Source organism: Salminus brasiliensis, chromosome 6 (assembly GCF_030463535.1).
Source record: "Salminus brasiliensis chromosome 6, fSalBra1.hap2, whole genome shotgun sequence".
NCBI lineage: Eukaryota > Metazoa > Chordata > Actinopteri > Characiformes > Bryconidae > Salminus > Salminus brasiliensis.
The window spans coordinates 13,962,629-13,982,230 of record NC_132883.1 but is presented as its reverse complement, the minus strand read 5'-3'; the positions used below and the strand labels follow the sequence as shown (position 1 = coordinate 13,982,230).

General features: G+C 44.2%; 1 protein-coding gene across 1 annotated transcript in view; it reads right to left on the bottom strand.

Annotated features, from left to right (window-relative positions):
- Positions 1 to 19,602, bottom strand: part of prex1 (phosphatidylinositol-3,4,5-trisphosphate-dependent Rac exchange factor 1) — a 99,107-nt gene that overhangs the window by 53,296 nt on the left and 26,209 nt on the right. The window contains exons 2-8 of the mRNA XM_072681740.1: positions 16,544 to 16,609; positions 16,267 to 16,389; positions 10,756 to 10,860; positions 10,494 to 10,595; positions 9,433 to 9,594; positions 4,494 to 4,627; positions 4,050 to 4,165 (exon numbers count right to left, since the gene is read on the bottom strand). Coding sequence (XP_072537841.1) covers positions 4,050 to 4,165; positions 4,494 to 4,627; positions 9,433 to 9,594; positions 10,494 to 10,595; positions 10,756 to 10,860; positions 16,267 to 16,389; positions 16,544 to 16,609 — 808 coding nt within the window. The remainder of the gene's footprint in view (positions 1 to 4,049; positions 4,166 to 4,493; positions 4,628 to 9,432; positions 9,595 to 10,493; positions 10,596 to 10,755; positions 10,861 to 16,266; positions 16,390 to 16,543; positions 16,610 to 19,602) is intronic.

Here is a 19,602-nt window from a genome sequence, read left to right as displayed (position 1 = left end):
TTTTGTTATTATGACCTGCTGCAAATGTGATGCATAGCCAGACACCAGCTTTTGGAAGTGTTCCTTAAGAATATTAGACCATTCTTCGTGGACAGTGGCCTCCAGTACACTAATAAAAATAGGTTTGTGTTCTTCAACAGTCTTCTTCAAATTCCCCCAAAGATTAATATGCGGCCAGGCAACTGTGACCGTGTCGGCCACTCCAGAATCTTCCAGGACTTCTTCTGAAACCAAGCCATGGTGGACTTTGAGGTATGCTCGGGATCACTGCCTAGTTGGAAGGTCCAATGACACCAAAGCTTCAGCTTCCTCACAGAAGCCACAGCGATTTCTCTTAGGATTTCCTGATAGAATCCATCTTCCCTTGCACAGACTGCAGGTTTCCAGTCCCAGAAAAAGCAAGCCAGCCCCAGAACGTCACCAAGCCACTGCCATTCTTCTCTGTAGGCAGGGTGCGCTTCTCAGTCTATGCCTCAGTCTTCCTTGTCCAGATATATCGCTGATCCATAGTTATACCTTTTTTTTTTTTTTTAAGTGGGTAAAAGTGTGTGTGATGCAGCATGTAAACATGGACCAGAATGTCAAAGCAATGTTTCCAAGAGAATGAAGCATTAGCACAGAATTTCTAATAAAGTGCTCAGGGAGTGAATATTTTAACTTTATATACAATTAAAATATACATTTCAAATTAAATATACAATTACATTGGATTTTTAGCCCTGCTGGTACTTAGACTGGCCTGGCCCTACCAACAATATACCAACCGGCACTGCTTCAGGTTTTAAGGTTCAACTTCGAGGCATGGGGGGATATCAGCAACAGCGTTTTTTCAAATAACTCAGCAGTCATTAAACTGTGTGTGCTCCCATGTATGTGAGAGGTCTGTGTGTATGATAGGGGTTTCAGCCCTCAAGCCACAGGCCAATTTTATCCCTCATTTGACAGTAGGTGAATGAGGTGGAGTGGGATAAATAAAGGATGAGGCGGGGTAATGGGTGCAGGGCTGATGTTAAGATGGCAGGAATAGATTTAGGAGCACTAAAAGGTCTGAACTGGGGCTTTTAGCTGGTGTGAAGTCTGATGCGGAGAGCGCTGACCACTAGCAGGAGTGGTGCAGTGGAGGTTAACGGATACCTCACTGTTACAGTGGCCTGATAAGGGTGTAATTGGAGTAATCAAATGAGAGTCATGAAATGAGCCTGATAAAGGTCTGATGGCCTGAAATCATGTGACACTAGGTTTTAGAGCCTCAGTGCTCAGTTAGTGAACGAGGCCTGGGCTAGTAACAGCCAGCTTATTCAAATAACTGGGTGGAAAACTGCTGAAGGTAATTTGTTTGCTCTACCTTTTATTTGACAACAATGAGGATCCAAGTCAATTAGAGTCAGTAACTTCTATCTTGCAAAGTGCCACAACATATAAGCTGAGCATATAAGCATATAAACTTAGCACCTATATAAGATTATTTCTTTGTTGTAACAGTGCCTCTTGGCAATGAATCTTATACCGTTGGAAAGCCTTTTCATTTCCCTTTTAAATGGTGTCACATTTGTAAGGAACATGCATTTGTGGAATGAGCAGCAGAGCTGAGTATGTGGGTTACGCCCATGAAAAGTTTGCCAAATCCTCTCTGCCAATGCCAAACAGCCTATTCTGCCTTTGACTCATTTGGTGTTCGGTGGATTGGATAATTGAAGTTTGATGAAATTAGATATTTGGCAATTTAACAGTTTATTCATTTAACAAACAGGAGCCTCAGTAGTGTGTGAAAGAACCATACACAGCCACAACAACCTGGCACTTCCTCCTTATGACGGTCACCAGCCTGGTCACACACTGCTGTGGGATGGTACGCCATTCCTCAACCAGCATTTGTCGCAAGTCGGCCACGTGTTCAATGGGGTTGAGGTCAGAACTGCTGGCAGGTCATTCCAATCCTCTCCACTCCCAAATACTGGAGGTAGTCTCTGATAAACCCTTCTCTGTGGGGGCGAGTTCGGTCCCAGACTGTGGAGATATGGGATTGCCACTGGTTGCAGGATTTCCTCTTGATGATGGCATGCCTTGTTTTTCCAGTGAGGGAGATACCGCCCCACTCCATCACACTCCTCCACCAAAAGATGTTACTCTTTCACGGTCTCTAAAATCCCCAATTATATGGAACTTGGCCTTTCAATCTGGAGATGGTACTGGGGCTCACTCCAGGTAATGCCACAACTTGGTTTTGCGGAACACCCGCTTGAAGTTACCCTATCGCACAGGCCCTATCCAAATCAGTCATATTTGGCATGCTGATTCCTGGAGCAGACACCTATTGACCAATGTAGCACCTGGGGATACCAGAAGCTCAGAATATATATATATATATATATATATATATATATATATATATATATATATATATATATATATATATATATATATATATATAGAGAGAGAGAGAGAGAGAGAGAGAGCTGATGATGCTTAAAGATAAAATCACCAGTGACACGGCCTTCAATTCATTAGTCTCCGTTGTTTTGTACACCCACATGATCACAGCTGCCAGTGTGAGCACATGCCATGTGTGGTTTAAGGCAGTGCCCTGATAAGCCACAAAGTTTGGTTTTTTTTTAGTTTTTTTTTTGTTTTGTTTTTTTTAACCTGCGTATGTGACCATTTGCATTTATTCAAGGGTGAGCAAGATGGAGAAAGAGGAATAGAGCATAGGTGAGAGAAATGGAGTAGTCATCCTGCCACTTAAGGTGCACTGAAAGTGAGAAAACGAGCCGTTATTTGAGCTGCAGTCTCGGTTTGTACAGATTTTCAAACGACCGAACCCCACCCAGTCATGTGGCTCAACGTACTGCCGCAGCGGAGGTGTGAAACACAGCCCGTCTGTGTCTCAGAATCATGCTTATCTCTGCATCGGGCTTCACACCAATCTCTATTCGGCTTCCAGATTCTCTTCAATGTTGAGTTTGTGGTTAATGCAGCACAACTGAATGTTCCACTGAGGCACTGAACGTGCCGGCAAACTAGCTGAAGTGGCTTCACACACCCCAAGTTGCTAGTTTAGAACCGCACCCAGTAACATTAACATTATACATTAGTTGTTGTTTACAAACTGTCCATAATTGGTTATTTAGTTCTGAGTTCTGGTACAGTGAAAAACATAACACATTATTCCCATATTAATGTCACTGTGTCCACCCTAGATTAAAAACTGTAAGGACATAAACCGACTGAGCACTCGATTAGAAACACCTGTACACCTACTCATTCATGCAATTATCTAATCAGCCAATCGTGTGGGAGCAGTGCAATACATAAAATCTGCACATGCAGGCCTGTAGCCTCAGGTAATGTTCTGATAGCCTGAAATGGCTTATTGTTGCAAGAAGGTGAGTGGACAATGGCCAGACTGATTCAAGCTGGTAGAAAGACTACAGTAATACAGATGATCACTAAGTTTAATTATGGTGAGCAGAAAAGCATCTGTTCAACCTTGAGGCAAACGACCACATAGAGTTCTACTGCTGCCAGCCAAGAACAGAAAGCGGACAGAGGCTGCAGTGGGCACAGACTGCCCAAAACTGGACAGCAGAAGGCTCCGTCCACTGACCCAACATGCCTTGTGTCAGCAGTCCAAGCCGGTGGTGGTAGAATAATGGTATGGGGAATGTTTCTTGGCACACTTTAGGTCTGTTAATACCAATGAATTAACAAGCATGAATGCCACATTCAATTTGAGTACTACTGCTGAGCATGGGCATCCCCCACTTTACCACCTCTCAAACTGGTCTCATGAAAATGAAACATGAGTCACTGGGTCTGAATTCAACAATACACCTTTGATATGTGGAAAAATGGGGGATTTGCAACATGGAAGTACAGGAACTGCATGACAAAGGAATGTTTTAACCATCTTGTGGGATCCATGCCATGAAAAATTATAGCAATACCCAGTATCAGTTTAAGTAGTGTTCCTAATAAAGTGCTCGGTGAGTGAATGTCCTGGACCTGATACCACAGCAGAAGTACAGAGGCATGCAGGTGGAATTACATACCAGTTCCATCTTCCACATTCTCTACCTCCATCACCTCCGTGTTGATTCGGCCACGGAAGACATACAGGGGACCATTGATGGACTTTGTCCTCTTGGTGGACTTCTTTCCAGAAACTCTGAAGACACAATACGGGAAACGTAAGTACTGTGTGAAGGTTTTTCTCACTTAGCTAATGATTTTAATGTCCTGGAATTGATGTCCAAGAAGAAAAAAAAAGAAACAAAAAACCCAGAAAATAGTTTGATAAATAATGTAATAAAAGTCAATGTAATCTGTATCTATGCTATTAAATATGCAAATATGTTGAAACTAGTCTAGTAAGTCTAGACTTTTAAGGGTTGATGTAGGCATGACTTAATAAAACTTCATACACTAGCAGAAAATATTAGCAGCTCATGCGTCGTGTGGAAGTATGAGTAATGTGGATAGTGCTGATGACTAACCTGGACTTCCTCTTGCAGTACACCAGCAGGTTGTCAAACAGGAAGAAAACTCTCTCCTGGATGTTTCCTGCTGAGATCTTAAGTAAATTCCCATAGAGGAGCAGCTCAGTACATATATCTGTTAGATTTGTTCCCTGGAAAAGAAAAGAAAGGAAATCCTTAGCCAAATCACGAGAAAGGAAAGCACTAGGAAAGATCTTCCCATTAACCAGCACAGGATTTAGCGGATACCATGGATTTGAACACTGAATGTGAAACACTGCTAGATTCCAGCAACAAGGAAACCGGTGAAGATTACCCCACAGTCTTTCTCCCCTTTCAAAGCAGTGGAGTGTTGTGATATCAGTGGTGAGATGAATCGGAATGACCTGCTTATTAGCACAAAGCACAGACCCCGTTTTTGTTTTGCTGTTCTTTTGAAGAAGCCTGACTTCATTAATGAACAAACCAAAAGACAAAGCTGTTTCATGTCTGCTTCTCCTTTCCTCCAAAAGCCCACTGGTCTGCGTGGGGTCCTGCAGGGACCAGAAGCGCTAAGACTTCTTTGATGTCATGGAGTCAGGCCTGTGCAATAACCTGGACCATCAATAATTGATTTCATCCAGGCGGAACGTTCCAGACGGACTTCTATACAGGATGCAATTTTCCATGCTTGGCAGGTGCGTGTCCGTGTAGGAGTGCGTGTACAGCAGACTCCGTTTTGTCTGCTTAATCAATGATGTGACTAAACCGGTCGATTAGAGCATTGGCAGTGTGTCTGCTCCTGATGCTGCAGTATCCGTCCATTAGGGGCGATTTACGCCGCTTACCTGCTTAAGCTTTTACAGGTACTGGCCATCTGCTGTAAATGCTGGATCCAATCGACTCCAAATGAAAATGTTCCATACTGTATCGGGAGGCACAGTAAGCACTTTGTTTTCTTTTAGCACTCCTGGAACTACCAGGATGAAAATGCAGCAGATCGTTTTACAAGAGAGACCAGGGAGGTCAGACAGGGTCTTATACTGGCTTTCCTGTTACACACACACACATACACTATATAACTCTACCGCTCAGGGAAGGCTTTCTACTACATTTTGAAGCCTTGCTATCAGGATTTGATTGCATTCAGTGACAAGAGTGTTAGTGAGGTCAGGATGTTGGATGATCATCCCCCCCAAAAGTAATGGATGGAGCGCCATCATTCCAGAGGACATCGTTCCACTGCTCCACAGCTCCGTGCTGGGGGACTTTATACCAAAAGGTTCATGTTTATCTGCTCCAGACAGTCCTATTTCAATGGCAATACTTTGCTACAGAAAGTAGACAAGCTGTGTGTGTGTGTCATTAAAAGGGGTGTCCACAAACATTTGGACATAGTGTCATTACACAGACCAATCACAGTCTATGTAGCTGTAATATAAAAGCAATGAACCTCTCCTACTTGTACTTCTACACAAAGGTACAGCAAAATTACTACAGTCTTCACATGGTGGATCTGTAGTGCTAAATCACTGGAGCGTTCCACAGAGAGGAGGCCTAGGGGACTAGTGTGGTTCAGGGTGGCCCTCCCAGCACGCCACATGAGAGATTACGTCCATCCCTTGTTGCTGAATGAATCTGGTCTTTGTTGTTACTGTTGTTACTGCTGTGGTGTCCTATTCTTTTCAGGTTGTGTTGTATGCTTTTAGTGAAGTTGCCCTTGAACAGTTATTAGAGTTTCCATACAAGGTCAGGGGTACTGAAAAAATATATAATAGGGTACAGGTATAGTTCTGTCCTCAGATACAGATGCGCATTTCCACAAATTATGATTGTCGAGTTGCCGAAAGTGTTAACAAATGGACAATTATTTGCCCAGAAGTGAATGTGGGGCTGTAGACTCACTTTGTAGGTGATGGGGTGCATTTCCTGCATTTCCCTCACTTTACTGAAATATAGTATAAAGTAACATGCAAATATTTAATTTCCAAAACACACCGTTCACAACTCCGCCCATACAGCCCATGTAAGTAACCTACATTCTCTGATGCCACAAGAACCAACAAATTTACATCGGTTCATGTATCTCCACATATCGCTGCCTATTCAGCCTGCCAGAGTTTGGCTCCACCCACTCATTATTGCAGTTCTCGGGTGTGCTGTACAGTACAGGGTTACAGGACAGCAGTCATAACAGAGCTCATTTATCCATCAGTGGCCTGATCTCCAATGATGGAGAGGCAGCCTACAGGAAGGACGTTAGCTTCCTGACACACTGGTGCCTCCAAACGTCAAGAAGACCGAAGAGCTGATAGTGGACTTCAGGAAGCAGGAGAGAGTGCACACCCCTATCTCTTTCAATGGGACCACTGTGGAGAGGGTCAGCAGCTTTCAAGTCCTAATCTCTCTCATCCTAACACCTATAAGCTAAACCACTGGACGCTATGCCTGTTATAGTACAGTCATTACATCTCGGACAGTGCTGGGAATTGCTGTAAATGCCATCTGGATGTCAGTATGCCAGTACCTCACAGAGAGCTGCTCAGCACATGTGCACAATAACGCAGCTGTACCGCCAAAATAAACCAATAAACATGTTGTTTAACTCTTCCACACAGTACAGACCTCTCCTCATACCTCTACATATCAAATCTCAACAGCTCTGTAACACACATCACTCTCCGTTCAAACAAATATAGGGGCTGCCCTAGCTTGTAACTGCCCACAGGTGTTATCCATATGCTGAGTGGGCAGGAGGACATCTCTTACAGCAGAGGTTTCTGTGCTTCAACACACCTGATTCAACTAATGGCCTGTTTAACAAACAAGCCAGTCCTGAAGTTGTGTCTGAAAGCAGGGAAACACTGACATGACATTAGGACCAGGACAGAGTCTCAGAGAGACTTTGGAAAGACATCAGAAGCATTCAGAACTGTGTTTAGGGAAGCTTGTCCCTGCTCACACTCAGACTCTCCGTTTATGCATTCGTTGGCAGCAGTGCACAGGGCTCAGAGTGGGCTGGGGCAGCCGCTGGCTCTGCTGAGTGAAGCAGCGCAGCCTAGGCCGGACCCTGGCATGCAGGGGCTGCAGGCGAGCATAATGGGGCTCTGTTGAGAAGTGACTGAGAGCAGTCAATGGAGAAATACTGAGCTACTGTGAGCACCCTGCTATAGGAAATAACACCACCAGAGAGAGAGAGAGAGAGAGAGAGAGAGAGAGAGAGAGAGAGAGAGAGAGAGAGAGAGAGAGAGAGAGAGAGACAGAGAGAGACAGAGAAAAATGAACAGACATACAGAGAGAGAGAGAAATGAACAGACATACAGAGAGAGAGAGAGAGAGAGAGAGAGAGAGAGAGAGAGAGAGAGAGAGAGAGAGAGAGAGAGAGAAAGAAATGGACAGACATACAGAGTTGCTGACCAAAGTCCAATCAGAGTGAAACAAATGATCAAACAGAGAAAGTCAGGCTTTCTAGAACGCTGGGACAACCACACTAGAACCCAGTATACATTAGAATGCCATCAGGCCCCAAACATACAGTATGTATTTGCAGGGTATTTCTACACCAACAGAGATCCACACATCCACAGCAGCTTAGTGACCACAGCCTGGCTGTAGAGACGGGCAGGTATAAACAGTCCAGAAAGGAGCGAGTGTGTGGTCACTACTAGGGCGGTTAGGGTTGAGACAGAGCTGCACTTCCTCCTTTAGTGCCCAAACATCAACATTATCAGACAAAATTTTTCCCCAAAACCATCCACCCAAATCTGAAAATTCTAACCCAATATGAATAATTACGAAATGTCCTTGCCAAAGACAAAACTGCACCTCTCGCCACTAAATATGGGACAACATGTGAATAACACCCATGTACATACAGGACTGTTGTAAATAAGAGTGTAAACATTTATTTCACCTTACCGTTTTATAGTGTTCAATGATTATGGGCTCATTTTATGTATTTGTATATTTGATTATTAATATTAGTTGATGATTATTATTTCTAAATTAATTTCATCACTGATATCATTTCAGAAAATATGGTCAGATTTAACATTTGTGTGCTTTGGCGACTGTTATCGAAACGGCCATCCCAACAATGCCAACCTGAACTGAACTGCATTGAGACGGAGATGTACGAGAGAAAGTTTCAGAGAGCGAGAGCAAGAGCGAGAGACAGCGTGCATTAGAGAGTCAGAGAAAGCATTAGAGAGAGAAAGAGTTACAGAGAGAAAAAGCTAGAGAGAGTGAAGCAAGAGAGAGAGACATGTAAAGTTAGAGCTTTAGAAACAGGCAATTACAGACTGAGGGTGCGAGACAGAGAGCATGTGAAAGAGTGAGCGAAGTGAGAGTGACTCAAAGGTATAGCACTTACAGACAGAGAGAGAGAGAGAGAGAGACAAAGAGACAGAGAGACAAAAACAGAGACAGAGAGTTGGTTACAGAGAGAGAGTGCAGGAGAGAGCGAAGTGAGGGAGAGAAGTTAGAGAGTCCGAGTCAGAGAGAGAAGTGAGAGTTAGACTCGTAGAGAAAGTTACAGAGAAAGAGACACACACAGAGCTAGAGAGAAAGAGAAGCGAAAGACAGACAGACACACACACACATAGGATTTGGCATACAGTAGCATATTCTGATGAAGCTGCTGATCTCCTAGGTAACGGGTTAGCTTCCCTGCATTAACACTTCCTTTTTCAGTCTGTGTGTAAATGTACAGCCAGTGTCACCATGACTGCAGCCTGCGTCAACAAGGCCCTGCTTAAAAAACACACCAACACAACACCCTTAAATATCACACACATAAAAACCGTCCACACGCTGAAACTCTGCCAGACAAACCCTGACCTATTGGTAACTGCTAATGCCATGAGCATGTGTGTGTGCGAGTGTTACATCCTGTGTTTTTCTCTGTAATCATCACCAGCAACCAGAAGCCACCACCCAGAACATACATGAACAGCATGTCCTCAGTACTGTCTCTCACCTCCCAGCCCTCTATGTGCGACTGCAGCTGCTCCAGAGCTTCCAGTTTCTCCATCTGCCTCTTGGTCTCGTTGATGTTGGAGCACACCTCCTTCATGGCCTGCAGCGCCTCCTCCACAGCCGGGTAATCCGCATGCTTCTTAGGGGTCCGCTTCAACAGCTCCTGTAGGGACCACAGGACTGAGCTTAGTGCACTGGTTAGTGCAGATCACACAAACGTCTGCGTGTTTTGTACCTTCACAGGTCACCCACCCATGAACCACCTCATGACCCCTCAGAAAAAAGACCAGAATTAACCATCTAGTGTCTGATGCACTTCTGTTGGATGCCAGAACAGGAGGATTCCGTCACATACACTAGTAATGTAGTACTCATCAACCCCTTTTGTTATTTAGTGATTTTAATATTAAATTTACTCTAAAATTTTAACATGGAGTTTTGTCTTCCATATGACCATGAAAAAGGCATAGCTCCACTGTAAACTGGATAGTTCTGGCACAAAAGGCTGGGTGGCTGAGGAACGTCCAAAGCCACTGTGATGCTGTGTATTGCTGCCTGCATCTCCAATACAGCATCTTCAAAGACAACCACATTTACCATTTGTGTGCAACACAGAAGGAATTTGGCCTCCGCCTTTACCCCAACCGTGCTGTGAACACACACCTACACATAAGTGAGCAAACACACGATGGTATGTGATGGTATGAAAACACGTGCCCATGGTTAAGCACCATGCCCAACAGTGGCAGCTTGCGGAACCCAGGTGTCATAACCCAGTAATCTTAGTAGTTTGCTGGGACACAGCTGGTTGGTCAGCATGGTCATTGCTAGACCAACCCCCAGAGACAACAGTGAGTAGTAGATGTTAAAGTTCCTGTTTACAATGAATTAAAGCAGCACTATGGAAAATTGCCCTTTCTTGCTCCTGGGCTCCCCCCTACAGTCGGAAAGTGTGATTCATGCTTTGGGCCACCAAAAAAAAAACATTTTTTATAAGACACCTACCATTTCTCCCACAAAGTGAAGGATGAAGGGAAAAATGGAGGGAAAGTTGACATTTACCTTTAATAGTAGGGGATACTTGCAGATCCTCTGGATGGGGGAGAGCAGGTAGCCCTCAAGTGGAACATCTGTGCTCTTCTTTCCTCCCAGCAACATGCAGTGCTACAACAGAAACATGGCCTCATTACGTTTTCCTCTCTAACTAGGCAGAGGTACACACATACATCCACTTCATCAGATTATTCCCTTCTCCCAAATCAAATCCCACTCTCGTTTAAAGTGTTGTCCTGTAGCTTTGTACAAAGCAAGTATTAGTGCTCACCAATAAGAAGGTGCGGATGTGGGGGATCTTGTTGAGCTCTATTAGGAGCTTCAGGGCTTTCTCGTGGTTGCTGCAGTATTCTCCATACACGGAGAAATGGCCTCTCTGAAACAGCCAGAACACAAAACAAATGAGTCTTTCCATCTGTTCACTAAGGGAGTTTACCTAAAGCCACTTTATTACACTTGCAGCACATGAACAAACACTGATCATCAACAAGTTGCACAATACTGATGAAAATGACTTGGTTCACTGAAGCCATGATAATTCATGGAGTATAAAAATGCTAAGCCTTATGGAATGCAGTGGGAATGAACCATTTTCTGACACTTTGGGTGGGAAAAGTACACAATTTGCTCCGTATAATCCTTATAAATAGGCCAAGACTTTTTGTTTTTGTGGTTGCTTGTGCTACAGTTCAACAGAAGTGTGTGATGATCTAGACATGCTCCATTCTCCATTTTTTGGCGACCCGTCTTTCAGGCTTTACAGCAGGGCTGACATCACATACTATGTCGGTCAAAACAGGTTCAGACCCACATCACTCACAAAGATCAGAACTAAGTGTTTGTGTTTTCACATCATCAGAAGCCAAGCTTTCTTTACAGGGAGAACCCAGTCAGCCTTTGCTAGAACCGTATCGTACACAAGCAGGCCGTCTGCAGGGCAAAAGGTAATGAAAGCAGTTCTGAAAAGGAGACTCAGTACAGTGGCTGCTACCTGACTTCCGTTATTCAAAACAACACAGGAAGTGAAATCGAAGCTCATGAGTTTGAACTATCGTCACACCCTGAGAGAAGCGGACAGATATGGGCTCACAAACAGGAAGTATCGCGCGCACGCACGCACGCACACGCGTGCACACACACACACACACACACACAGACACACACACACACACAGACACACACACACACACACACACACACACACACACACACACACACACACACACACACACACACTATCAGTCTAAGCATTTCTTCTGCTCGGTGGTCGAGCTGTCGGCAGATGAACGGGGTGGACATGTTTGTGTTTTCGAGTGCAGACAGACAGCGCAGTATTAAAGACCCTGGCTATTGAGCAGAGGCTAATGAGCCTGGAATGAGGACACTGCATGTAAATTATGTATGGAGCTTTGGCTGAACTGTGATTAGCTGGGCCGTAGCGAAGCAGTGCGGGCTGTAACCTTGGCTTAGGTGCTGCTCCATCTCTCCTGGGGCTGACTGCTTATCTGTGAACGGAGGTGAAAAGTGATACACGCTGGCCTCCCATGGGCTGCTCTGTAGTAATGGGCTTTGGACAATGAATGGCTGGAGAGCTATTGCTACCGTTTGCCCTTCTTTTGCTCCCTCTCGCTCTACCTCTCCACACGTCAATGATTGTGGTGGAGCTCCTCTGCTCGGCCCACTTCCACTTCTTCACATCATATGACACTGAAAAGGTCCGTTTGGCAAGTGTGTCTGTCTGTTCCTGTATGTAGAGCTAAGCTATGGTATCGACATGCAAATGTAAAGCATAGCTATACACCAGAGTCTTCCTTCTCCACAGACCCGAACAGAACAGAATCCCAAACTTTCTGTGGAGCAATGAAACAAAGCTGGAACTTTTCAAGTATGTTTGGATCGGTGATGCACTGGGGCTGCTTTGCTTCCTCTGGCTCTGGAAACCTGCAGTGTGTGCTGAGCAAGAGGGATTCAATTGACTATCAGTACTATAATCCTAGCAGAAAACATCATGCCTTCTGTGAGAAAGCTGGAGCTTGGGCATAACTGGACCTTGCAACAGGACAATGATCCCAGCACACCTCCAAGTCCACCAAGGCTTGGTTTCAGACGTTGTCGTCCTGGAAGATTCTGGAGTGGCTGTCAGGTCACCGGACTTGAAATCCACAGTAATCTTTGGTGGAATTTGAAGAAGGCAGTTGCAGCGGCAAACCCATTATTATTAGTGGACTGGCGGCCAGTGCCCATGAGGAATGGGCTAAGAATCCTCAGGCACGCTGCCCCAAGCTGGTCTGTGGCTATGCTTTGCATTTGCAGGAAGTTATAACAGTAAAGGGGTTCTCTATTAAGCACTTTATGAACAGCCTATGCCAGTAACAGGAGGATGGTTTATAAAATAAATGACATTGTATTGGTTTAGCAGGCCATTGACCGTCATTCATCTGTCTGACATATAATATGAAGTAACGAAACTCAAGGCAGGGGTCTAATTGGGAAACTATCACTATGCTACTTCTCCTGGTAAAATATTAAAAGTATAAAAGACATATCCATACTCCACTACAAAATGACACACTTTTAAAAGTACTTTTGACACAATGTTACTGCATAGCTGAACAGCGGGGGTGAGGGTGGGGTTGGTGGAGGAATGCTCTTTACACCAAATACGTCTTGGCTGATGTACTACATCTGGGTCAAGTGGAAAATTGTGTAAAAGTGTTTTCTCACCAAACCCTTCCTGTAAGTATCAAAAGTAAATATATGTATATAAATAAACTGTGAAATTTAGTGTTACTACTGAACATCATCTCTCTTAAATTCACCTCTGTGGCTGCAGACCTAAAAGTGTTGATATCTACTGCCACATTAAGATAATCTCCTTCATCTCCCACATCTCCTTAAGAGAAATTGTGCTTTTGTACTGTAAGTCATGTAGTACGAGTAGAGCACAGAACTGATATATCACATTCCAAACAAGGCATCTGCCTAATGGTTCTCCACTGGGGAATGTGACAGTGTTACAAACCTCAGTCTGGAACCCTTCTGTCAACATCATGTTACTTACCTTATTTAAAACACAGAAGGTCTTCTTACTGGCACAAGCTTAATTCATTCAGTACTGGTTTATTCATGTGTTCTTCACTGTGTAAGCAGCTGTTATGAGTACTGTAGTTAGCCTTCAAGTAATCACATCTGAAAACAGCAGCTGGCCTTTATTGTAAGAATGTAATGATGAATGGGGCCACAGAAATGTTCTAAGATCACCTGAACCACAGACGTTGACATTAACTTATAGTAAAAGTCATGTATTTTTTCTAGTTACTCTTTTGGTGATACTGCATTAATCTTTTCAGCAATCTGTGATACAGTAGATCCCAATGGACTAGCCTACAATAGCCTCGCCACATGCATCACCTGGGCGTCCGTGACCCAGTCACCGGTTCACTGGTTCTCCCTTCTTGGAGCGCTTTTAGTAGGTACTGACCACTGCATACTGGGAACACTCCACAAGATCTGCTGTTTTGGAGATGCTCTGACCCTCATCAAAGTGCCAAAGATCCTTAAGCTTGCCATTTTATTTCTGCTTCCAACACATCAGTTACAAGAACTGACGGGGCCCAATATGCATATCCCAGCCCATGACAGATGCCATTGTAACCAGATCAAGTGTTCTTCACTACACGTTTCAGTGTCATGGCTGATCTGTGTATATACAACCACACACAATATGGGAATCCTGACATTAGTATGGACAGTATGAGTGTTTGTGTTTGGTGAGAGTGAGAGAGAGAGAGAGAGAGTGAGAGAGTGAGAGAGTGAGAGAGAGAGAGAGAGAGAGAGAGAGAGAGATCATGTTCAGCAGTGGTCACAGTGCTCTAATAAATCCCCCCAGGCCACAGCACCTGTAAGGGGAGATGCTGGCGGCCTCACAGAGCTAATGCATTACATCACCGAAGCAAACATCTGTCTGCTTTACATATGCTTTAAAGCAGGCTGGCCCATACGGCTCATGCTGTGGCAAAACACATTCCAGGTGAAAGCTTAAAAGCCTAAGAGCAATTGAGTTAATGCGGGTTAGAGCCCAGTAATAGGTTACATATGTTGACTTTATGAAGTACCTTATCAGAATGAAGAAAAGTGATTTTATTTTTAACCATGTAGTTAATTAATGCCTGCTTAAAAGAACTGAGGTGAGGTATGTGTGATTAATCTGGCATGTTTGGATTAAACCCAAAGACAAATGAGAATTTAAACCATATAATATATATATATATATAGCCAGTTTATGAATTAACATATCTTTCAGCAATGTCTCAACAGAGCAATCTGACCTTGGCCAGTAGCAAAGACCAAAAAGTCAGGGTCAGAAAGAACACTAGAACTGATCCTTTTAGGCCAATTTCCCTCTGGAACCCAGCCAGGAAAGTTCAAACCACACACTGCTCGCTTTCATTTTCAGGTTTAATTCCTAATATGAAAGCTCGCACTTGTGTCCAAAATAGCCCAAACGCTGTTCGTCCCTTTGACAAACATATTTTTACCGTCTTAATTCACAACACTGGCATTGAAGGGCCTTGAACAGGAGTTTAGTGATGTAAATAAAGCAAATATTGACTGCTGTGTTAAATACAGGCATTACTCATGCTGTTGAAACTTTTCCCTCCTCCATTCTGTTATTTTTTGAGATAACACAACCCCTGTGCCAAAGCTGGGTCAACCCCAGCACTGTGTGTACTGCTTTGGCAGTGTTTCTTTCCAGAAGTCCACAGCCCTCCAAAAGCTCCTTGTCCTGAATTATGCAATAGCTCCTCTGACAGGGGCTGGAGGTCTCTGACTTAATGTGGAGAAAGATCCAACTCTGACACTGAAGCTACGTCAGCATGGCTACTTGCTGCGAGATATCTAAACCCAGTCTGGGCAAGCGTTCTAATCAAGATCCACCAGCATGACTTCAGCTCAGACGTGTGCAGTTATACACAGATATAGAGATGTCTGCAGTCTGGCTTAGGCAGGATAAAGGCTTTGGATTGACTGAGGATGAGGGTACTGAGTAAATACTATGCGAGTATGTTTAGGTTTAGGGTTTAAACCTTACAAAGTTATGACAAAACTTTGGTGGGATTTCATATTTTCATATTACTTCCTACTACTAGCTCATTCTGAATCTAATAAACCATTGTCGTTGTTCCCCTCTGGCATCAATGGCCTGCTGGGCACTACTGGTATGATGTTAGGAGGTACTCAATGTGTGAGAAGTCCATTCTTGGAACCTCATGGACTTCTTACATAGGCCACTGATGCCAGAGGGGAGCGAAAACTCCAGCAGATGGTAAAGAGCAAACAATTTACCACTGTGGACCAGTTAACCTCTATAATGAACACCTTCTGTCACCCAATAGAGTCCATGCCACAGCGTCTTGCTAGTGTCATCCGAAGCCAGGGTTCATAATATTTTGATATGACTGTATATATATATGCCAAATTCTGACCCTGCCATCTGTGAGCCTCAGCAGCAGAAACCGAGATTCATCAGACCAGACCACATTATTCCAGTCCTCTACTCCAGTCCAGTTTTGGTAATCCTGTGTCCACTGCAGCCACATGACCGTCTGCTGTTGTAGCCCATCCACTATTGTACAGAGGGGTTATCTGAGATATTGTAGCCTTTCTGTCAGCTCCAACCAGTCTGGCCATTCTCTGACTTCTCATGTCGGACCCATCATGACATGAGGTGAATATCCAGAAGTATATAAAAGCTGAGAGGCAGCCGAGAGAAGGAACTCACAAACTGGAGAAAGACGTGTCCAAGGGCATGGTGATGCTGTGGCTCAGGCTGCAGACTGGCCTCCAGCGCAGAGAGGACCTCACGGTGGACGTCCAGGATCTCCTCGATGTTGGAGAACAAGATCTGAGGCCAGAAACAAGCAGAGATGTTAGCAGTGCAAGACAAATGTTTGCCCCAAAGCTTCCTCAAATGTCAGCGTTTCCCCTTTCACTGTAACTATGTCATCATTTTATGAGTGTAAGATGTGTGCGAGTTCGGAACAGAGAAGCATTCATACCTTGACTTGTTCTGATGTCAGACATTGCTGGTCTTCCGCTGTCTGCCTTATCCTCTGCAGAAAGGCCTAAAGAAACAACATTGAAAGAGGACAGATATTATAATCAGCTCTTTAGGGAAGAGGGTCTCTTTCACGTATGCAGTTTTACACATTAATAGCCTCATTGTTGACAATTGACGTGTTGTGCCTTCTGAGATGCCTCCATGCATCCATCTGTGTATTTTCATGTTTTTCTCCTTTTTTATCAGATGGTTTTGTTCATGATTTGTACAAAATGAATTATTTACAAACAGTCCATCCCCAAGAAAACAACCACAACACACAAGCTCATTTCACATCACATTTCTCACCCAACACTGACCACAGTCTCATCTTTCCACTTTGTGTTGTCAACATTCAGGACAATAAGAGAAGTGAGAAGCAGCGGATTGGTTTTCACACAGAGCAGAGCTGTTAATCAGGCTGCTAGCAGAAAGAAGAAGAGCACTGGGAGGTCCAGCCTGTCTCTCTGCCAAAAAGAGGGGATTTTGAAAAGCTACAGGAGCGACACCCCTGCTGAGACTGGACACTACTCGCCAGCAGCGAAAGTGCAGGGAAGTGGGGACACACGCATGGATGTACACACATCTTAACCTCATGTAATTACATGCTCATGTCAGAAGGGTAGAGAGAGAGAGAGAGAGAGAGAGAGAGAGAGAGAGAGAGAGAGAGAGAGAGAAAGAGAGAGAGGAAAAGAGAATCAAAAATAGTGAAAGAGAAATAGAAGGATGAGAGGTAATATAGAGGAGTTCATTTTGGGATTCAGTAAAAGAGTAAATGAGCAATTGAGCAAGAGACAGAGAGAAGGAGAGAGAGAGCGCGAGATATACCGAACAAGAACATGAGAGCATAGGAGTAAATGAGCGCAAGAGATATAACAGAAAGGGAGAAAGTGAGAGCACAGAAAAAAAAGAGTGAAAACAAAAGTGAGTGAGTGAGTAAACAACCAGTAGAGCAAGTGTGAGTAAGAGCATAGGAGAAATAACAGAGAAAGTAATGAGAATGAGAGAGTTCTGAAAAAAAGAGAAAATGAGAGAGAGAGAGAGAGAGAGAGAGAGAGAGAAAGTGTGAGAAAGCAGGAGAAAGAATGAGAGAGCGAGAAAGCAAGAGAGCTAAAAACAGATCTTCAGAGCTCCCACATCTCTCTCTCTCTCGTTCAGTGTCTGAGAGTGTGTGTGTGCGCGTGTGTGTGTGTCTCCCCAGGAGAAAGCGAGTCTGCCACTCAAAGCTGCTTCTAATTATGGCTGTGTAAAACTATTCTGGGCGGCTGGCGGCAGCACTCGCTGAAGGTAGACTCACTCAGCCTGTGTGAGTGTGTGTGCGCACGAGAGTGTGTGTGGGGTAAATTACCTGAAACCACCTCAATTGTCTCCACTCGTCTTCCACGCTGCACCGGCTCGGCTCGGCTCAGCTCAGCACAGCGCGGCCAGATTGTCAATTCCCCTCTGCTTCAACACGCCTTTGCCTTATTCATACTAGCTCTTCTATTCAGCTTTGTTGTGTGTGTGTGTGTGTGTGTGTGCGCGTCTGCCTGTCTGTCTGTCTGTCTGTCTGTCTGTCTGTCTGTCTGCCTGCCTGCCTGTCTGCCTGCCTGTCTGCCTGCCTGTCTGTCCTTCTCCTTTCATCTTTCCACATCAGTATGCTCTGTGTGTGTGTATATGCATGTCTGCGCTGCCCCTCAGAAGATGCCTGTTAGTCCTTGCGGACACTAAGTGAAGGGTGGGCGATATGGCCAGAACACTTCACCACAATACTGGACGTTTTCATGACATCATCATCCTCATCATCATCACAGTCATGCAAAAACCTCACATCTCCTCAACGGCAACTTTGCAGGAGAAGGACTGAACCTTCGGAGCTTTCAATGGAGGGCATTTCTATTGGTCCATTCATCATCAAATTGTGATACAATGTAAAGCACAACATCTGGAATCGCATTATGTCTAAAAGTGGAAAAAATAAGAAGTTGGACAAAGGAATCTAAACTTTATTAGGATATTCCATTTTTCTGAGGTTAGAAAACTAATTGGAACAGACAAAGTTGCACCAGAAATTCAGGAATTGCGCAAAATAAATAAATGAATAAAGCTATAAGCACAGTTATGTTTAAAAATAGCATTTCCTAAAGAAAATATTTACTAAAAATAATTTTAAAAATATGAAAAGCACAATAGGTTGTTTATTCTCCTTTTTATGACACATGTAGGTGTTCAGGGCTCTAGATGCACCAGTAATACACCAATACACACACACAAAAAAAAGTTATCGTCCCATAACGTATCCGAATACCAATAGCATATCATCATAACGGCCAGCCCTACTCTACCTACACTTAAAAGTGTAAACCGCTTATCCTGTTAAGTTTTCCCCAGTCCAGTTTATTGGCCAGCAGGATGTTAAATGTGCCGATTCTCACCCCCGTGCCCTTCGCCACAAAGACAGGACGGGTGCCACGTCTACCACTCCCTCGCTCCTGCCAAGCGTCCCAGCCCTGCCCTTAATGACAGACTAGGTCTCCCACTCACACGCCGGCCCCACACACCCTACATATGCTGCTCCACCGAGAGGCGTCTGCCACTGCAACTTATCCTTCTCTAAACCAGCTATTAGCGTTTTACTGACTTTTTAATCCTCCGTTTTGTGTTCCGGGCCCTCAACCAGGAACAGTCAGACAGCTGAGGGATACCTACAGATGCAGAGTTACAGCTGTTAGACAACTGAAAGCAAGCAGAGTGTGTGTGCTAAATAATAATACATTTATCACAGTTAAAAACGCTAGATTTCCACTGTGAGCACGCTCATAATCATCATTTCTGAGATATGAGGTTTTGTTATGACAGCAGTGATACACACTTCTGAACCTTTTCTTTTTTTAACTAAACATAGATCTCAATTACCCAGAACACGACATCTAGACGTCTACAAGCAATGCTCAATTAAAACGTAGACAGGTGATGCTGCTGGTGGTTGTGTGGTTCTCTGTCCCTCAGGCGTGCACTAATGAAATCTCCCATATGGCA